Raw genomic sequence first — 19205 nt, 5'->3', positions numbered from 1 at the left:
AACCCTCAACTTAATATAGACTGTTATACACATTGGATATTATATATGCACTTTGTTGTAACCACAGGCCAAACACCAGTAAGTAATAAGTTTACACAAAAGAAACAGAATCCTAACACAAAACTACAGGAAGTTATCAAACCAGGAGAGATCAAGAGAAGAAAGAAACAGAAAAACTACAGAAACAACCAGAAAACAACAAAATGGCAATAAGTACATACCTGTCAACAATTCCTTCAAATGAAAGTGGACTAAATGCTCCAGTCAAAAGATACAAGGTGACTAAATAGATAGGAAAATAGGACTCATCTCTGTGCTGCCTACAAGAGACTCACTTCAGACACAGGGACACATACAAACTGAGAGTGAAGGAATAGAAAAAGATATTCTACGCCAATGGAAGGTGAAAAAAATCTGGAGTAGCAATACTTCTCTCAGGCAAAATAGACTTTAAACCAAGATTGTAACCAGAGACCAAGAAAGGTGCTACATAATGATAAAGGGATCAGGCCAACAGTCAGGATATAACAATTGTAAATATCTATATACCCAACCTAAATACATAAGCAAATATTAACAGACAAAAAAAGAAAAATTGACTGTAATACAATAATAGTAGGAGACTTTAACACTTCACTTACATCAATGGATAGATCATTCCAAACAGAATCAACCAGGAAACAGTGGCTTTGAACACACATTAGACCAGATGGACTTAACAGGTATATACAGAACATTCCATCCCAAAACAGCAAGAATACATGTTCTTCTCAAGTGTGTATGGAACGTTCTCCAGGAAAGATCACATATTAGGCCACAAAACAAGGCTCAATAAATTTAAGAAGATTGAAATCATATCAAGCACCTTTTCCAGCCACAAGACTATGAAACTAGAAATCAGTTACAAGAAAAAAGCTGGAAAAAATACATGGAGGCTATACAACATGCTGCTAAATAACCAGTGGATCTATGAAGAAATCAAAGGGGAAATTAAAAAAAAAATACCTTTAGACAAATGACAATGGAAATACAACAGTCCAAAGCATTAGGGATGCAGCAAAAGCATTTCTTAGAGGGCAATTCATAACAATACAGGTCTACTTCAAGAAACAAGAAAAATAATAAATACATAATTGAAACTTACATTTAAATAAACTAGAAAAAAGAATAAATTATGCCCAAAGTTAGTAGAGGGAAAGAAATAATAAAAATCAGAGCCAAAATAAATAGAGACTAAACAAGAATAGAAAGGATCAATGAAACTAAGAGCTGATTCACTGAAAAGGTAAAGAAAATTGATAAGCTTTTAGCCAGAGTCTTCATGAAAATAAAAAAGAGCAAGGACTCAAGTATGTAAAATCAGAAATGAAAGAGGAGAAATAATTAACACCACAGAAATGAAAAGGATTATGAAAGACTACTACAAAAAATTATATGCCAACAAATTGGACAATCTAGAAGAAATGGATAAATTCTTAGGAACATACCGTCTTCCAAGACTGAATCAGAAAGTAGAAAATCTGAACACACCAATTCCTAGTAATAAAACTCATCCCATACCAAACCCATGCCAACTACTACTACTAATAAACTGCCAACAAATGTCCAAGACCAAATGGCTTCACAGGTGAATTCTACCAAACATTTAAAGAAGAGCTAACACTTCTCCTTCTCACACTATCCCAAAAAGTTAGAAGATGAAAGAATGCTTCCACATTCATTCTACGAGGCCATCACTACCCTGATTCCAAAACTAAAGACACTACAAAAAATAGAAAACTACAGACCAATATTCCTGATGAACATAGATATAAAAATCCTCAGCAAAATATGAGCAAACCACATTCAACAATACATTAAAAGGATCATCCACCAACAAAATAAAAAGGCAATCTACTTACTGAATGGGAGAATACATTTGCAAATGATAGATATATCAATACGGGGTTAATATTCAAGATATTTAAAGAACTCCTACAACTCAACATCAAAAAGAACAAATAACCCAATTAAAAAATGGATAGAGAGGGGTGTCTGGGTGGCTCAGTCAGTTAAGCATCCGACTCTTAATTTTGGCTTAGGTCATGATCTCACAGTGTGTGAGTTCAAGTCCCACATTGGCCTCTGCACTGATAGTGCAGAGTCTGCTTGGGAATCTCTCCCCCACCCTGCCCCCCCCCCTTACTCATGCACATGCACTCTCTCTGCTCTCTCTCTCTCTCAAAATAAATAAGCATTTTTAAAAAAATGGATCGAGAACCTGAACAGAAATTTTCCAAAGAAGACATACAGATAACCAACAGGCACTTGAAAAGATGCTCAACATTCTGCATCATTAGGGAAATCCAAATCAAAACAGTATCAGAAAGACAATATATAACAAGTGTTGGCAAAGATGTGGAGAAAAGGGAACCCTTGTGCACTGTTGGTGGGAATGTAAACTGGTGCAGCCACTATGAAAAACAATATAGTCATTCCTAAGAAAAAAAAAAAAATTAAAAATAGAAATACTATACAACCCAGCTCTGGGTATTGAAGAGTAAAACACTAATTAGAAAGGGTATATAAACCCTTATATTTATTGCATTATTTAAAATAGTTAAGATATGGAAGCAATGTAAGTTTCAATCAATGGATGAATGGATAAAGAAGATGCAATACAGATATACACAATGGAATATTACTCAACCATAAAGAGAGTGAAATGTTGCCGTTTGCAACAATACGGATGAAGCCAGAGAGTATAATGCTAAGTGAAATAAGTCAGACAAATACATATTCCATATGATTTCACTCATATGTGGAAGTTAAGAAACAAATGAATAAACAAAGTAAAAAAAAAAGAAAAAAAGACACAGACTAAAAAAACCCAAGCTTTTAAATACCTAGAACCAACTGATGGTTGCCAGAGAGGTGTGGGGTATGGGATGGGCAAAACAGTTGAAGGGGATTAAGACATACCAACTTCCAGTTATAAAATAAACAAGTCACAGGGAGGAACAGTACAGCATCAGGAGTAGATTCCGTATTCTTGGAACAACTTTGTACAGTGATGTAAAGATGTAACTGTACTTAGGCTGAGCATGTTGTAACAGGTAGAACTGTCAAGTCACTATGTTGTACACATGCAACTAACGTCATGTTGTATGTCAACTACAATTTCAAAAGAGTTCTAAAATCCGAATGATCATTCACGAATGATTCTGGGACATAAGAGAGAATAGAGTAAACAAGCACCTAAACACCATACATAGTTACCAAGACGAAGCTTAAAAATACAAGGTCAAGGGTGCTCCTTACCGCTGGAGAAAACTACCACTATCCCCTGAAGCAGTGCGGCAGAAGAAATCCTTTTTTTCTCATGGTCAACAGAGGTAATGATGATAGACATTCTGAAATCTGAACATGACTGTAAAAAAAAAAAAAAGCAGTGAGTGTTAAACGATTGATTATGCTTCTGAGAAGAAATGTAACTTTCCAAGCCTCCCATTGTGTTTCGTAACTGAACTGAACAGTTTCCATGAAAAATTATTCACTGTGCACAAGTTTTCAGAGGAACAATTTCACATAGAAATCGTTTCTCTGTTGGACAACATCAGCCACATGAAATACCATGTGTGAAAGTACAGCACATTATGCCTTGCACAGTCTATTAAGGGAGATTGTTCTATGCAATTCCAAAAGTTTAACATGCCACTCTACAATTCAAAAGTGGCCACGTACCCAGAATAATCTAATGATTTCAAAATGAAATCATTAGCCTAAGGACAATAACCTGTCACTGGGCTTTTAGTAAGATGGGACCAGCAACTTAATAGATTTGCAATTTATCACCCTTCCAGAGATACTATAGCATAGATACTGTGCTATATCTTTTGGAAATGTTATTACTCCTCAGTTGCATCTGAACCAAGAAGAAATCCTGGAGTTTGGCCCTCTGCACACTTTCATTTTGGAAGGAAACTTGAAAACAAGCAATTCTGAGAGCCCAGACGTAATTTTTAAAGTAGCTAGATGTACCACAAAGGATAATTATACATATTAATGTCCACTGTGGGTGTTTCCAATCCTGTTAAGAATTCTCAATAAGATCCATAATAAGAACACCATTATGCAGTTATATAATTTTTTGTCCTACGTATCTCTTAACAAGCGAACAGAAATTCTGGAGGATTGAGTCTCTGGAGCTTTTACATGGTGCTTGGAGACACAGCCCCGTGGGTGAGAAAGCAAAGTGACTGGATCGCTTGACCTTGCCCTGTTCCAAAGCTATAGCACTCACCCAGCCCCAGGTATCTGCTCTCCAGAGGGCCTGGGCGGCATGTGGTCCTAGTGTCCAGGTTTAGAAGTGTTGTCTGTGTTTGTCCCCGGCAGCCTGGAGGCATCGCCCACAGCCTGTGAAGCAGCATTTTACCCATTTTACCACAGTTACAAGAACGAGAGGTGGAAAACTCTTGCTTCTTAAGTCAGAGGTTATGTCCCTTCTCTTAATCTGATAAGAATGGAAGCATTGCACCAAAATAAGTCTCTGAAGGGAGAGGCAAGGGGAAACTGGACCAAACAAACAAACAAAAAAATCAATTAAATAACAATCAGGAGAGTCAAAAGCAAAGGAAAACTATAAACAAAGTACTCTTTAAAACAGTGCTCTAATGTGTATCTGTATAGGTTTGAGCAAGGCAAAGTTTCAGTGAAAAGTCAGTCAGCTTTTAAGTGCTTTTGTGGTTTATCAAGTATTATTACACTTAAAAGTATATTTTACCTTACGACCTCTGGCTTTAATATTTCATCATTACCTGTAAACGTCAGCGATAGAACATTTCATGACTTTTTTAACTGCAAAGGTGGTTTTAAGGCATCTGGGTAAGTACTGTTATCTTTAATAGTATTATTGCTTTTAGGGCTTTTGTTTTCTCAATATAACTGATTATTATTATGCCTTTCAAAATGTTTCTGATGAAAGATTTTAATTGCAATGGAGCATGAGTCAGGCAGAGCAAATGTTCATGTTTTCCTTTTTTCCCAGGCTGTGGAGGAAGGGATGATGGGAGGGGAGAAGTTTGCTGCTAAGAAAGAACCTTCCCCTCACTCTCCTTGTTTCTTGACATTAGGAAAGTATTGCACAGAGTTGTTGGCTCATTAACTGGCACAAGAATCACTACAGCTACTAATTTTTGAGGGCTAGATCTGTGATCCCCCATAACAACCATCATGGGCTCTAGCATATGGTAGACACTTCATAAATTTGTTGAATTAGTAAATGGAAATTAGGGAAGACGTAGTTACATCTTACGTCTCTTCTGTAACCTGTATACCCTTCTTATCAAGAGGGTCCTTTGGTCGGGGCACACGGGTAGCTCAGTCGATTGGGCATCTGACTTTGGCTCAGTTCATAATCTCACGATCTGTGAGTTCAAGCCCTGCATCAGGCTCTGTGCTGACAGCTCAGAGCCTGGAGCCTGTTTCAGATTCTGTGTCTCCCCCTCTCTCTCTGCCCCTCCCCTGCTCATGATGTCTCTCAAAAATAAATAAACATTAAAAAAATTTTTTTTAAAAAGAAGGTCCTGTGGTCAATAAATATGTATCTGTGGCTCATGATTAGAATTTATGATGCAGGGCGCCTGGGTGGCTCAGTCGGTTGAGTGATTGCCTTCAACTCAGGTTATGATCTCACAGTACATGGGTTCAAACTCTGCATCAGGTTCTGTGCTGACAGCTCAGAGCATGGGGCCTGCTTCAGATTCTGTGTCTCCCTCTGCCCTCCCCTGCTCATGCACTCTCTCTCTCTCTCTCTCTCTCTCAAAAATAAATAATAAAAACACTAAAAAAAAAAAGGAGTTCTTATGATACAATGTATACACTATGGTACCAAATACTTAGCGCCACCTATGTCCGAAGCCCTGAGCTAGGGAGACACAAAGGTTAGTGATATTCCCCTGTCCTCTGAGAGTCTATAAATGCCCTTGAAGGGCAGGACAGAGCTCTAGGTTTACACTGTTAGACGTCACGGCAGCATTCTTAAGTACATAAGCAGAGGAAACTTTCCCTCCAAGTCAACTTTTCTTCTCCAGTTTCCCCTATAAGTTTTCTGTCATGGTCATGTAACAGTTCCCCATTGTTTGAGCTTGTGAAACACTGAGGTGCTTTCCACCCTGTCCCTTCCAACCCAAAGACAGACCAGAAAAACATATTCCAGACACATGTGACCAGTAAGCAGAGAGCACATATTTCTACTTTTGGACACATGTCTTGTGACCGCTACTTTGAAAAAGCAGCAGATGGGATGCTTCCAGAGTTTTCTTCCTGGGTTTCACCACCTATTAGAGAGTTAGAAAGGGAAATGTTTCAACATAAATGCCTGTGTTTCACAGTTTTTAAAAGCAGCTGTAGGGATTTCATTTTCAGACGAGGAATCATGTTCATTTTTAGCCTGTCAACTACAATGAGCATTTTGTGCATGTGAACCCTGCAACAAAGAACTTGGGGGTTTCACTCACCCCCATGAATTCAGAATGAGGTTCCCTACTCCCCTTCAGCCATTCCCCTGCCATCCCAAAGAGGAAAAACAATCATATAAAATACACCGATGACAAGCAATGAATCGCCTTGTTCAAGATTTAAGGACTTGGGTCATTTGGCGTTTGCTGTGTGTGCATGGGAATCCAAAGTGAAATCAATTGTTTTGTTCTCTTGCAAACGTTACTATGTTCAACTGCTGTGTTATGGTCCCACCTGTTTTTACCAAGTTTTCTAGCTTCCTCCTCTGTGTCTTGAGCTGATAATATCAGGGAGGGGGGCCCACCCAGCCCCCTTACCTTCTTCCAGGTGGTAAAGCTGTTCAGAGAGCTGAGACCTCGCTTAAGTGGCCCTTCTGCTTCCTAGTGTGGAAGGACCCTATTCCAACCCCAGTCAGTGTTGGCCAGTAACTTCCCACCCCTCTCCCTTTAAAAGCAAGGTCCTCAGGGTACCTGGGGGGCTCAAGTCAGTTGAGTGCTCCAATCTTGATTTCAGCTCAGGTCATGATCTCACGGTTTGTGAGTATGAGCCCCATGTTGGGCTCTGTACTGACAGTATAGAACCTGCTTGGGATTCCCTGTCTCTCTCTCTCTCTCTCTCAACAAACAAACAAACAAACAAACAAACTTTCATTAGAAAAATGAATAAAAAATAAAAGCAATGTCCTCAACCCTTAGCCACTTATATAGCATCCTTACCTCTGAAAAGAACATGAGGACCAAATGGAAAAGCATTCCTTACCCCTGTAAAGAAGAGAAATGTGTTTCCGTGAGAATGAAGAGCAAAGAATTTAACTGGAACACCTTTGAACTTCACTGCGGATAGTGGTGCTGTTTCTCAGATGCTCTGCTGGTGCTCAGCACCTGACGTTTCATTTTTCCACTGGTTTCAGAATGCATGCTCTCTGTGCAGGCTCTGATGAATATCCAGAGAAAGTGCATTATAGACCAAAGTCAGCGTTAAAAGCAGTTTTAGGAGAGCGTCGTTTTCTTCAAATGGGTTCTAGCAATTTCCCTCAAAAAGAAACCTTTTCAGCAGCGTGAAAAAGATTCACCGTCAGCTACCAAACCTGATGCTTTCGGTGCTCAAAGTCAAAAAATACAGATACCTTCTTGGGATCATAGTTGTCATGTAATTTTAAGACTCTTCCTTATTGAAAATCTAACAGACTTGAGTGATAATTCTCTCTACTCTTCTCATGTAGGGAAGAGAAAACTAAAGTCCTGCAAGGGTTAGCTCATCCCCTTGACTTCACTTGGTTAGTCCAAAGTCAAGAACTTAGAACCCTTTCTCAAGTCCAGTTTGTGGCTCTCTCTTCCCTACCACAGTGCCTTTCTTAAAAAGTGGTCTTCCTCCACCCAACCCCCCAGCAGCCTGCTCTTTGTGAAACAGCCTTTATCCATCACTCAAAAGAATTCAATGGATCAATTTCTTAGAGTAAGTTATTAACAACAAGCTTAAGGGGAAGCTCTGGGTCATCAGGACCTGTAGCGTGAGCAAGGAAGGATGAACTTGTCCATGGCTGGGCCTTTATCAATGTCCAGAAATTGATGAAGAGCTAATCACAGAAGCAAGTGCTTGAATATTACTAGGAAGTATTCATACCTTCCATCAACCACAGTAGGTCTCAGCCGTGTCATTAAAACACTTGTATCATTTAGGTTTGTCCCATCCGTTTGAAATGCAGTGTACTCAAATTAACCCACAAAATCATGACAACATAGACTGTCAGCTCATTAAAGCATGCTAACAGTTTGCTGAGTCACTCGGAAAGGGCAGAAGAATAGGTCTGCTTGGACACTGAGCAGTGGAAACATGCCCTTCCTGTAGTTCACAGCCAAAAATGCCAAGCAAGCTTGCAAAAGACAAGATTCACCTTGGCCTTCTGGCATTTTGCCTCTCTCCAGGGAAATGAAGAACATGGGGAAAACAAATGGAATACAAGGTGCAGAATTCAGCACCTCTTCCAACCTCCCCCTGACCCCGCCCTGCATTGTTGCCAGACAGGTTACAACCACCTCTTGCTTTTTAAAAGAACTGGTTGGATGAAAATGTTCCTGATGGGTAGAAGTTAGCCCAGAAAGAGATCGGTACCTCCCTAATATTTCAACCTAAATGTTGTGCCCAGACAGATAGAGGTACTTTTTAAAAGGCACAGATTCAAGAAAAATACTCTTTTGAGAAACAGTAAACAGAGCTAGAACTTACCGTGATCTTTGGGATTAAGAATAGGACTCCTGGGGGGCGCCTGGGTGGCTCAGTCATTTAAGCATCCGACTTCAGCTCAGGTCATGATCTCACAGGCTGTGAGTTCAAGCCCCGCATCAGGCTCTGTGCTGACAGCTCAGAGCCTGGAACTTGCTTCAGATTCTGTGTCTCCCTCTCTCTCTGCCCCTCCCCTGCTCATGCTCTGTCTCTCTCTGTCTCAAAAATAAATAAAAACTTAAAAAAATATTAAAAAAAAAAAGAATAGGACCCCTGGCCATGTTTGCAAAGGATTCTGCTCTGGGAATTTATCGACTGCTTTGTTTGTTTGTTTTCTTAACAGGTGAAAAACGCAGCTGCCAATGTACTCAGGGAAACATGGCTAATTTACAAAAATACAAAGCTAGTAAAAAAGATAGATCATGCAAAAGTAAGAAAACATCAACGAAAATTCTTGCAAGCTATTCATCAGTAAGTACTATTTTTCATTCATTGTCATCCTGCTTTTTGTAACTCTGGGTCTTAATTTCCCATACTTAGTTATTCTTCTTTTGTGAGAGGGGGAAAAAAGAAAACACTGTCATGTGTGTTCCCAGAAGACATTATTTGGCAATTTAATAATTCCATAAATGAAATGCTGAGAAAATTGTCAGTTCTTTTTTGGACTCAAAATCATCCGTTATTGGGAGCAGAGTCATTTAATATATTAATTAAAATGTCTTCTCAGTTTCTCTCTTTAGAAACCTTATTTTCAGTTGCAATTGTATATCTTAATATAACTTATTTATTCATATGGCTTGCCCTCAGATGTTTCGTTTGTATTGACTGCAAAATCTTGAAAAACATTTAATATTTTATGATCGCTCTGGGTTTTTTTTTTAAACAGGCTGCCAGCATCTTTCTATGAAGGCAGTACCTACACTTGATTTCATACTTGCATTTTTAAACTAGTCTTTACTCAGGACGTAGGGGATTTTCTATTTGCTGTATGTTCCTTATAGATTTTATAGTGCCTTTTACAATGAGTCTGACCTTATGGAGGCCACCATTATTCAATATGCTTAAGTTCTTTCATGTTATTTTGTTTCTATGCTATACATAACTATCATAGACTTTGAAAAGACAAATGTCTATGTAGTAAGTATCAATAATGACTTGAAAGCCACCAGCTCTTTCTCCCCCAGGCTGGCAGCATCCTTACCGTAAGTACATTCATGTGGGCATCAGTCTCAAGGCTGTGCAGCCTTGCTCTTAACTCAGTGGCATTTCTGTATGGGGAAGAGCAGCTCAGTCACATGCATGGGTCAGAAATGTGGCTTTTCTCATGCAGCCTACCAGGGCAATCACAGAAAGGTGGGTAAACACTAGGTGTCTGGATTACACAGCAAGGTGGGTCTTCTCAGAGCTGCCTAGCACAGCAGACCGGAAAAGCTCTGAAGCTGGAGTTTTTATTTTGTATATTTAGGTAGTTCATAGGTACTGTATCACACTTCACATTCTATGGGAAATCACTAAGCATTCAAATGCTACCCTTTGACCTCTCCCTCTGACTATGTTTTTTGAATCACTATCGCTGGAAATGTGGACTGCATCTAGAAATTGCTGCCTGCCTTAATGAGAATCAAATCCAGGCACCCTGAGATCTACAAGAGAGGGAGATTCTGCATGGATTCTGCATGCACTCATAGCTATTCAGTCATGATCTTGCCACTACCAGCACCAAAGTGACATCATTTCACCTTTAGTTCTGTGACTTCACACCGGGCCCACAACTGTGCTTTCTGTCCCTTGTAAGGAAAGGCTAGAATCTTAAGGTAACACTCTTTCAACGTGTGGGAAATTATAAAAGCGAAACACAGAGGAACACATAGATCTGGCTCGCACAGGGAGCTGCTTTGCTGAAGCTCATGGCCACCTTTATAACCAAATACCCACCCTGTGGAGCCTCCACATCTTTATTCCTTCAAGTTTAGATCTCAGAGAGCGAGTCCCCTAAGGGATGCTGGGCCTTCACTTCTGAGGACAGGCCTCTCCCTCCGGGGTCACCAGACATAGCCCTCCTGGCACAGAGGGCATTCCTACACACCCACAACCATAGCATATAGGAACCTAACATTCGTAGAAGAAGTATACACGGTATAATGTGTATATACTGGGAAAGCATTCTTTATACTTTTAATGTTTTGCCACTAACCTATACCGCTCAAGTATATTAAAACGAAAACTTACCTTTGTTGGTGTGGGCAGGTGCAGTCAGTCTATGGGTCAAGCAGCCACATACCCCATGTCCTCCGGGATCGTATTTATAACCCTTTCTATCAGAATGATGTACCTATTAAATAGATAATGAAATGAAATTGGCCTTTGATGCCATTGGTGAGTTTTTACATCTAACAAAAACACTGGGAAAAAATGCTTTGGTAGTTTCTGTAGTAATTTTGTAGCCACATGTGAATGGTGGGTATTTATACATTTATATTTTTATTGTGAAATGCATTCATGCTGAAACCTCAGGGGACAGACAGCTTAGGGATGGTTGCTGTAAGTTTTTTTTCAACTTTGCTCTAGGTTTGAAAATTTTTATAGTATGCTAGGAAAAAATATTTGGGGAAGCAAAGTTGACACATTGTCCCTAAGCAATTGTTAGATTGCTGGAAGGTGGCCTGACCCGATTTTAAGAGTTTCAAGGTACAGCTTATGTGGGTCTTCCCAATGTTGCTTCAGGATAGAGTAACAGAGGAAACCCCTCATGAATTCTTCTGCTTCTTTGGCATTTCTCAGTCTGTTTCTTCGGCAGCAACATGAACTTCTAAAGTAGATGAGCTTCGAGCAGCTCAAATGTTCTGAATTGTTTTTATGATATAGTCTTGGGGTTAGATTTCCTTTGAGGTGGGAGGAGTACTTTGTAAAAAAAATACAATTGGAAATTTATATGGGCTGGGTTTGGCTAGATGATTCTAATCGTGCATAATCTCTCATTTTAAGTTAGTGATACAGGAAAGCACACAGGGCTCGATTCTTAAGGGCAAGGCTCCCATTGCCTCCCATTCAGACACAGTGAGACCATCAGCCTCGGTGAAATGGCATCGGGTGAAATCAGACCTTGCTGCTTGAGGGAGAAGTTACAAACTCATTTGATAGAGCTCTCTCCCTGGCCTCTCCCATCCTCCCATTTGACCTGAGAGCTTTTCCAGAGCTCTGTCTGGACTCCCCTCTTTTCCAAACTTCACAGCCTCTCTCCCTGACACGTGGCCTCCCTCGTCTCTGGTGGATGCCTGCTTCTCCAGGCTTGTGTCCTCTGTTTCACTAACGGATCTGTCTTTTTAGATCATCACTCAATGCCTTGAAGCATTCTGTTCCTAAATACCTTTGAATACTTTTTCTGGTATCAACTTTAACCTTAAAGCTCATCACTCTTCTATCTCAACCGTAGACTCAGCAGTCGACATGAACTTGTCTCAGAGCCGAGAAATTCAATACACATAATTTCTCTAACACTGAGTTTCGGATGACCCACCTGTCAGAAAACCAGGCTTCTAAGAAGCCCCAACTCAGAAGAGATGGACGCCGTCCAAAAAACACCACCAACATTATAATCATCCTACTATGTAGAACACTGTCCTTTTAACCCCATGACATTCATATTAGGTCAAAACGGTTCCTACAGTTTACTTGGACATCGTGTATCAAAGAGGCCGTGATGACTTCCTAGAGGGTCTTCCTTCTGAACCCTGTTCTGGAGGAAGCGCTGTATTTCAGGGGCGGGACGGAGGGGGGAGTCTCAGCAATGAAGGATGATACCATAAGCGAACCGTGTTTTTCTTTGATCACCATGCCAAGATCCTACAGAGCCTTAACAGGATCTCTCAGCTAATGAATCGAGCCCCCTGTGCACAACTGAACACCACACTGTGTTACTCTGTTCTGGAATATTTTACAGTTTTCTTTTCTTTTGTTTTGTCTTTTTATTTCAACAAAATGAAAATAGAGCTCGGAAGTAAGTTGTGTGAGCCGCTCCTCTCGACATTTGCAGAATTTTCTACCGGCTGCATGCATCCAAGCGGGTCCTTTATTTGTGAATTTCAGTAGTCTGATTGCTGCTATGGAAATGTGATCCAAAATCATGATACTTTCCTGTGATAAGTGAAGTTCACAAGGAAGAAGTCAACATACGTTCCTTATTCTTCTTTTTTTTGCGGGGGCGGGGGGGGGGGAGAAAGTAAAATACACATGCATGTTACCTTTTATTCTGGCAGCTGCAGCTTTAAGTAGGCTTTTTCTACCAGTTCTAGGGTACAGTCTCAGGAACAGCAAGGCAAGATGATTTAAGTTCAAGGAGCTTAAAGGGATTCTGATTCAATAGGGGGCTACCCTATGTCAGCTTTCCAGATTAGTGGAAAAAAAAAACAACTGGGCAAAATTCTACTGTCAGAAACATAATATAAGGTAATTCAAGAGCAGAGTACCCATCTCAGCTAAGGGACACCCACTGGCCCTTTCACTGGGCTTGCCAACCTCAGGGCCTTGCCTGCACTCCCAAGTGGTTGGAGGCTTCTGATCTGGTTCCCCAGACTTGAGTCATTCATGTGCTAAGGGTCCCATTCCTTGAATTTGAAAATAAAGCTTGGTGTAAATCATTATCACAAAATGGCTAACACAACAAAAACAAAAATGAAACAAAAACAAAAAGCCGCTCCTGCTCCCAGCAAAGAGAGGGAGAGGTCGCATCCACCAACATTTGAAACACTGGCGTTGAATTCTAGCCATGGAACTGCTGCATGCAGGAAGCACTCAGCTGAAATCCTGCTCTCTTTTCAAAAAGGAGAGAAGAGCAGGTGTTGGGAGATAAAAACAGGAGAGGACCAGCCTGAGACATTTTTCTTGTAATAATCAAGAATTGGAAGAGGATAAAAGGGAGTAACTGTCTCTCCATCTGGTTTAGTATTTAATGTCTTCTGGTTTGAGTATCACATAGCCACCTTGAACACCTCTGTCGGTACAAATACAGAACTTTAGAAATACCATCCTATCCTAACCCACTTCATTTCATACATTAAGAAACTGAAGGTCAAATAGGGCCAGGGAGAAGGGAGTCCACATCTGACACTGTTGTTCTCTCTAGTACATTTCTGTAGAATGACCTCACACATGTTTAAAGGGTTGTTTTTTGTTTTTTTGCAGGGGGGAGAGGGGTGGAAGGGGACTTGTTTTTAAAAGGTGTACATCAAGAATTATAATCCTTGTGAGTACTTAGAGAAGCCTATCTCAACAACATGTTAGATTCGAATACCTGTTTGTAAATTCCTTTTACACTTACACCCAGTCCATCTCTATAATAGTGTAGAAAAGAGCCAATTAACTTAGTTCCAAGCATTCTAATAGGGAAACACAGACTCACAACGGCAAGTGATAACCTTAAGCTGTTTTACATTGTTAAATATCATGTTATAGGCAGGTGTCAGTTAAACCCATACTGGCAGAAGGAAGTCTGTCTTCACTGTCAAGCAGACTTGGTGACATATTGCATAGCGTAGTTTCAAAACAAAATCACTGCGCACTACTGAACATTTGTTGTAAAAATCTCCCTGGCAGTAAAATCTTGCCCTGTGAATTTTTTATCCTTTTTTTTTTTGAAACTACCTTTCATTGAAATTGGGAAATTATAAAGATTACTCTCTCCAACATCGACACTATACTCTGTAAATGACATGTCATTTACAGGTAATAAGGTTAGCATGGATTTTGTTTTTTGTTTTTTGTTTTTTGTTTTTAAACTAAGTACCCAAGAGAAATGTGCTTCTCATTTGGAGCATGGCTCGGATTGTTGGCTTAAAGAACAAACAACCCCTTTTCTCCTGTTGGAAAAATCTTAATTTCTTGGTAGGGAGTAAGCACCCAATAAATATGTTTTCAAAAATATTATAGTAAATAAAGTAAGGACTAGTAAAAGTCATCCTTAAGAAAGATTTTTTTTTAACAGCAGTGTTTTGACTGTCAATCAGATATATGCACTGATATTTAAAAGCATCTAAAAGTAAGTTTACAACCAGAAACCCCATCTGTCAGACATTTTAATTGTCCGCTGACTTTTATCTACAAGAAAAAAATTAAGGGAAATTCTCCCAAGGAAATGGCCTGGATTCCCTTCAAATTCGATGGCAGTTTAAGATAAAAGTCGAGCAAAACACAATGAAGAATAAGAGACTTATGTGTTTTGGGTTCTCTTGCTGCTGGTTGAATAAAAGTCTTATTTTTGCTACTAAGAATCTCACTTATCACTGTGTTTTCATCAGGTTCAAATACCTAACCCAATCCATCTCAAACTGAACAGGGCTATCCTGTGTATCTAGTCATGTAGGCATAGGAAGGTGCTCACTGCTCCAACATTGATGAAAGTCTAGTCGCTTTGCCTATTTCTTCCTATGTCTATTTGAAATGATACTGGGATTTTAAGGAATGTTTTGGCTTTTCTCATATGGTTAAGTCCTTATGAGCCTCTCTCCCGATTCAACTTTTAACTCCCTGGTAAATAGTTGTCCTAAGGACACCTCATCTCTTACTCTCCTCTCTCTCTCTCTCCTTTCCTTTTTGCGGTGTTGGGGAAGCATGCTTCTCATTGTTCCAGATACATAACCAGTTTGAACTTGACCCCCAAATGTTCAAGGCATTATCCATGCAGTTATTTGCTCTTGTCGATTTTATGCATGCTCTTTGGAAGGCGTTATGACAGCAGTAGACAGGAAGGAACCCTTCTGACTTGAGATTCTGTCTTTTAGATTAAGAAGTGTAAAAATGGAGCAGAGGAAACTGAATGACCAAGCCAACACCTTGGTGGACCTAGCAAAGGTAAGCATGGGGGTCTCAGCCTTCATGGTGAGGTGTGTTGGAATGAAGCCCTGCACGGTGACTGATAATGCACTGGGAGGAGGATACCCCAACTTTGTGTTGCACATCAAACCAACATTTAGCCCTAACATGATGGTCCACCTTAAAAGATTTCTCTTCACATGCTCTTTCCCTATATAAATTATTCAAACCCCATTCTAAAAGCCTTCCTACTTACAGTGACTTGAAAGTACTGTGGAAAATGTACATGGAATATGAGACAATACCATTGGGTTTCATATTTGTCCTTCAGTCTCCTCCCTCTGAGAGGAGAACTGCATCCTGGGTTTGACCATGACCTTCAGGGCTCCATAGGACTCACTGATAAAATTATTGTTTTTTATTTACTTTTAAGCCAACTCAGAAGACTGTGAAATAGTTTTTTAAGAACATGGACATCATCTTTTTAAAAAAAAGGGAATCAGTTTTCATAATTTATGATTCTTTTTTCATTATTTAAAAAATCATACTACTTTTTAAAAGGACATTAATAGTTCTCAGATTCCTCTTTCACACTTATAAGATTTATCTGGTTGATTTTTGGTTGTCCCTTTCAAGTAAATTCCACTTTAAAAATATGAATATTTAGGGCTGTCTGGGTGGCTCAGTCAGTTAAGCATCCGACCCTTGATTTCAGCTCAGGTCATGATCCTAAGGTTCATGGGCTCAAGTTCTGCGTTGGGCTCCACACTAAGCATGGAGCCTGCTTAAGATGTTCTCTCACATGTGTTCTCTTTCACCCTCTGCCCCTCCCCCGCTCACACTCTTTCTCAAAATAAACATTTAAACAAATATTTTTAATTTGTTTTAATGTTTTATTTATTTTTCAGAAAGGGAGAGACAGCAAGTGAGCAGGGGAGGGGCAGAGAGAGGGAGACACAGAATCTGAAGCAGGCTCCAGGCTCTCAGCTGTCACCACAGAGCCCGATGCGGGGCTTGAACCCACAAACCAGGAGATCATGCCCTGAGATGAAGTCAGACATTTAACTGACTGAGCCACTCAGGCTCCCCTAAATAGATATATTTTTTTAAATATGAGTATTTGTCATCAGTGACCTTCCATTTTCCTGAGCTAGGTCCAAAAGAGGTATTATAGCATATATGGAAGTTTTTAGCCTTTTAACACAAATGCTTTTTAAAACTTTTTTTTAAACATTTATTTCTGAGAAACAGAGAGAGAGCATGAGCAGGGGAGTGGCAGAGAGAGAGAGAGAGAGGGAGACACAAAGTCTGAAGCAGGCTCCAGGCTCTGAGCTGTCAGCACAGAGCCCGATGCAGGGCTCGAACTCACAAACCGTGAGATCATGACCTGAGCCAAAGTCGGACGCTTAACCGACCAAGCCACCCAGGCGCCCCTTAACAACAAATGCTTTTAAAGGGGCCTCTCTCAATACATTTTGTTGTTTGTTCGATAAATCAGCTATGTTCTTTATAAAGCTTCCAATATCATCTATGAAAATCACACCTCTTTGTCCTAGTCTCATAAAATAACACAAGTAAATCATATTCATTTTCATGTATATCAATAACATACTATATAAACATCTAAATGTTGAATATTTGATGCTTTTAAAAAAATGTTTCTTTACTTTTGAGAGCGAGAGACACACACACAGAGCATGAGAAGGAGAGGGGCAGAGAGAGGACACAGAACTCAAAACAGGCTCTAGGCTCTGAGCTGATAGCACAGAGCCCAACACGGGGCTCAAACTCATGAACTGTGAGATCATGGCTTGAGCCAAAGTCGGATGTTTAACCGAATAAGCCACCCAGGTGCACCTGAATATTTGATGTCTTATGAATAGAAGATAGTGACATCCTCAACAACTTACCTGTAGGACAGCATACATATATCATACATTTAAGGTGGGTAGCACATATGAGACTGAAAGATGTTCTCGATTAATATTTACAAACGTGGCTCTCCCGTAGACACACCTTGAACAAAGATGGGGCAGACTCTTACATCACTGTAAGGTCAAATGATAAAACAGACCACTTGGAAATAATATAAGATATAACATTTTACTAGATATATAATTGATATGATAAATATATACTGCATAATGTCATCTCAGGAATATATCTATGAGGCAAGACACTATTTCTTTCAAAGTATTTCTTTAGTGCTGTGCTTACTAATACGGCTCTAGGGCTGCCATGCCATAGAGGTTCAGTATTTTCTGAATGAATGGATGTTGTTCACATAGCCTCCAGACTATGTAGTAAAAAATAAAGCTAACGCACTCTGTCTCCCTGGCCAAACTCAAATGAGGTGCCTGTATCATGAACAGTAACTCCCTTATTCAGTTGGTTCATTTATCACCATTAAGAGGTTGTGAAGCAGCTAAGAGCACATTTTGTTATTTTTTTTTAATTTATTTTGAGAGCGAGAGAGAGAAAGCAAGCACAAACGGGGGGGAGGGGGGAGAGAATGTGAGAGAGAGAGAGGGAGGGGATCCTAAGCAGGCTCCTTGCTGGCAGCACGGAGCCCAACCTTGGGCTCCATTCCATGAACCGTGAGATCATGATCAGACCCAAAATCAAGAGTGGGACGCTTAACCGGATGAGCCACCCAGGCGGCCCTCTAGAGGGAAACCAGACAGCTTCAACAAAGGGTTGAAGAGAGCGGACAGCTCGCTTCCTGGGCAAGTGTCGTGAAACCTTGAGTTCCTGGTTGCTCTACCCGTGTCCGCCCTGTTTTGCAGACCCAGAACATCATGTATGACATGATTTCCGACCTAAATGAGCGGAGTGAAGACTTTGAGAAGAGGATTGTTACTGTGGAAACGAAACTGGAGACTTTGATTGGCAGCATCCACGCCCTCCCTGGGCTCATCAGCCAGACCATCAGGCAGCAGCAGAGAGATGTCCTGGAGGCTCAGATGGAGAACTACGACAAGCATGTCACCTACAACGCGGAGCGGTCCCGATCCTCGTCCAGGAGACGGCGGTCCTCCTCCACAGCGCCACCAACTTCATCAGAGAGTAGCTAGAAGAGAATCAGTTAACCACAAACTAAGACTTTTTGCCATCATATGGTCAATATTTTAGCTTTTATTGTAAAGCCCCTATGGTTCTAATCAGCGTTATCCGGGTTCTGATGTCAGAATCCTGGGAACCTGACACTAAGTTTTAGGCCAAAATGAGTGAAAACTCTTTTTTCTTTTCCTTTCAGATGCACAAGGAATGCACCTATTATCGCTCTATAGATTGTTCCTCCTGTAATTTCACTAACTTTTTATTCATGCACTTCAAACTTTACTACTACATTATATGATATATAATAAAAAAAAAAGTTAATTTCTGCACATACCTGTTTGGTCACTTGACATTTCTAAAGGTTCACTTCCCACATTATTTGCAAGCTAAAATGACTGGTTATTGTCTGATACGTGTTGATACCTTTGATCACCCAATGTCTGGCCGGTCGGAAGACAATTTGCCATCACTCTGTAACCTATTAGCTAACATTTTCCCCATTATGAAACATTATAGTCACATTTCATTTGATACAGCCAGCTTATTACTCTTTTTGAGTTTACAGTGTCTCATTTTTTTTTTAAGTTTATGTATTTTGAGAGAGACAGAGAGGATGC

At 40.1% G+C, this 19205-nt stretch overlaps 1 protein-coding gene across 1 annotated transcript in view; it reads left to right on the top strand.

Moving 5' to 3' along the window:
* KCNN2 (potassium calcium-activated channel subfamily N member 2) overlaps window positions 1–18917 on the top strand; it is a 471549-nt gene extending 452632 nt beyond the window's left edge. The window contains exons 9-11 of the mRNA XM_058738763.1: window positions 9065–9192; window positions 15498–15567; window positions 18315–18917. Coding sequence (XP_058594746.1) covers window positions 9065–9192; window positions 15498–15567; window positions 18315–18602 — 486 coding nt within the window. The 3' untranslated portion in view covers window positions 18603–18917. The remainder of the gene's footprint in view (window positions 1–9064; window positions 9193–15497; window positions 15568–18314) is intronic.
* The last annotated feature ends 288 nt before the right edge of the window (window positions 18918–19205 follow it).

This window comes from Neofelis nebulosa, chromosome 1, assembly GCF_028018385.1.
Source record: "Neofelis nebulosa isolate mNeoNeb1 chromosome 1, mNeoNeb1.pri, whole genome shotgun sequence".
Lineage (NCBI taxonomy): Eukaryota > Metazoa > Chordata > Mammalia > Carnivora > Felidae > Neofelis > Neofelis nebulosa.
The sequence above is the reverse complement of the archived record's forward strand: the minus strand, read 5'-3'. Positions and strand labels throughout refer to the sequence as shown.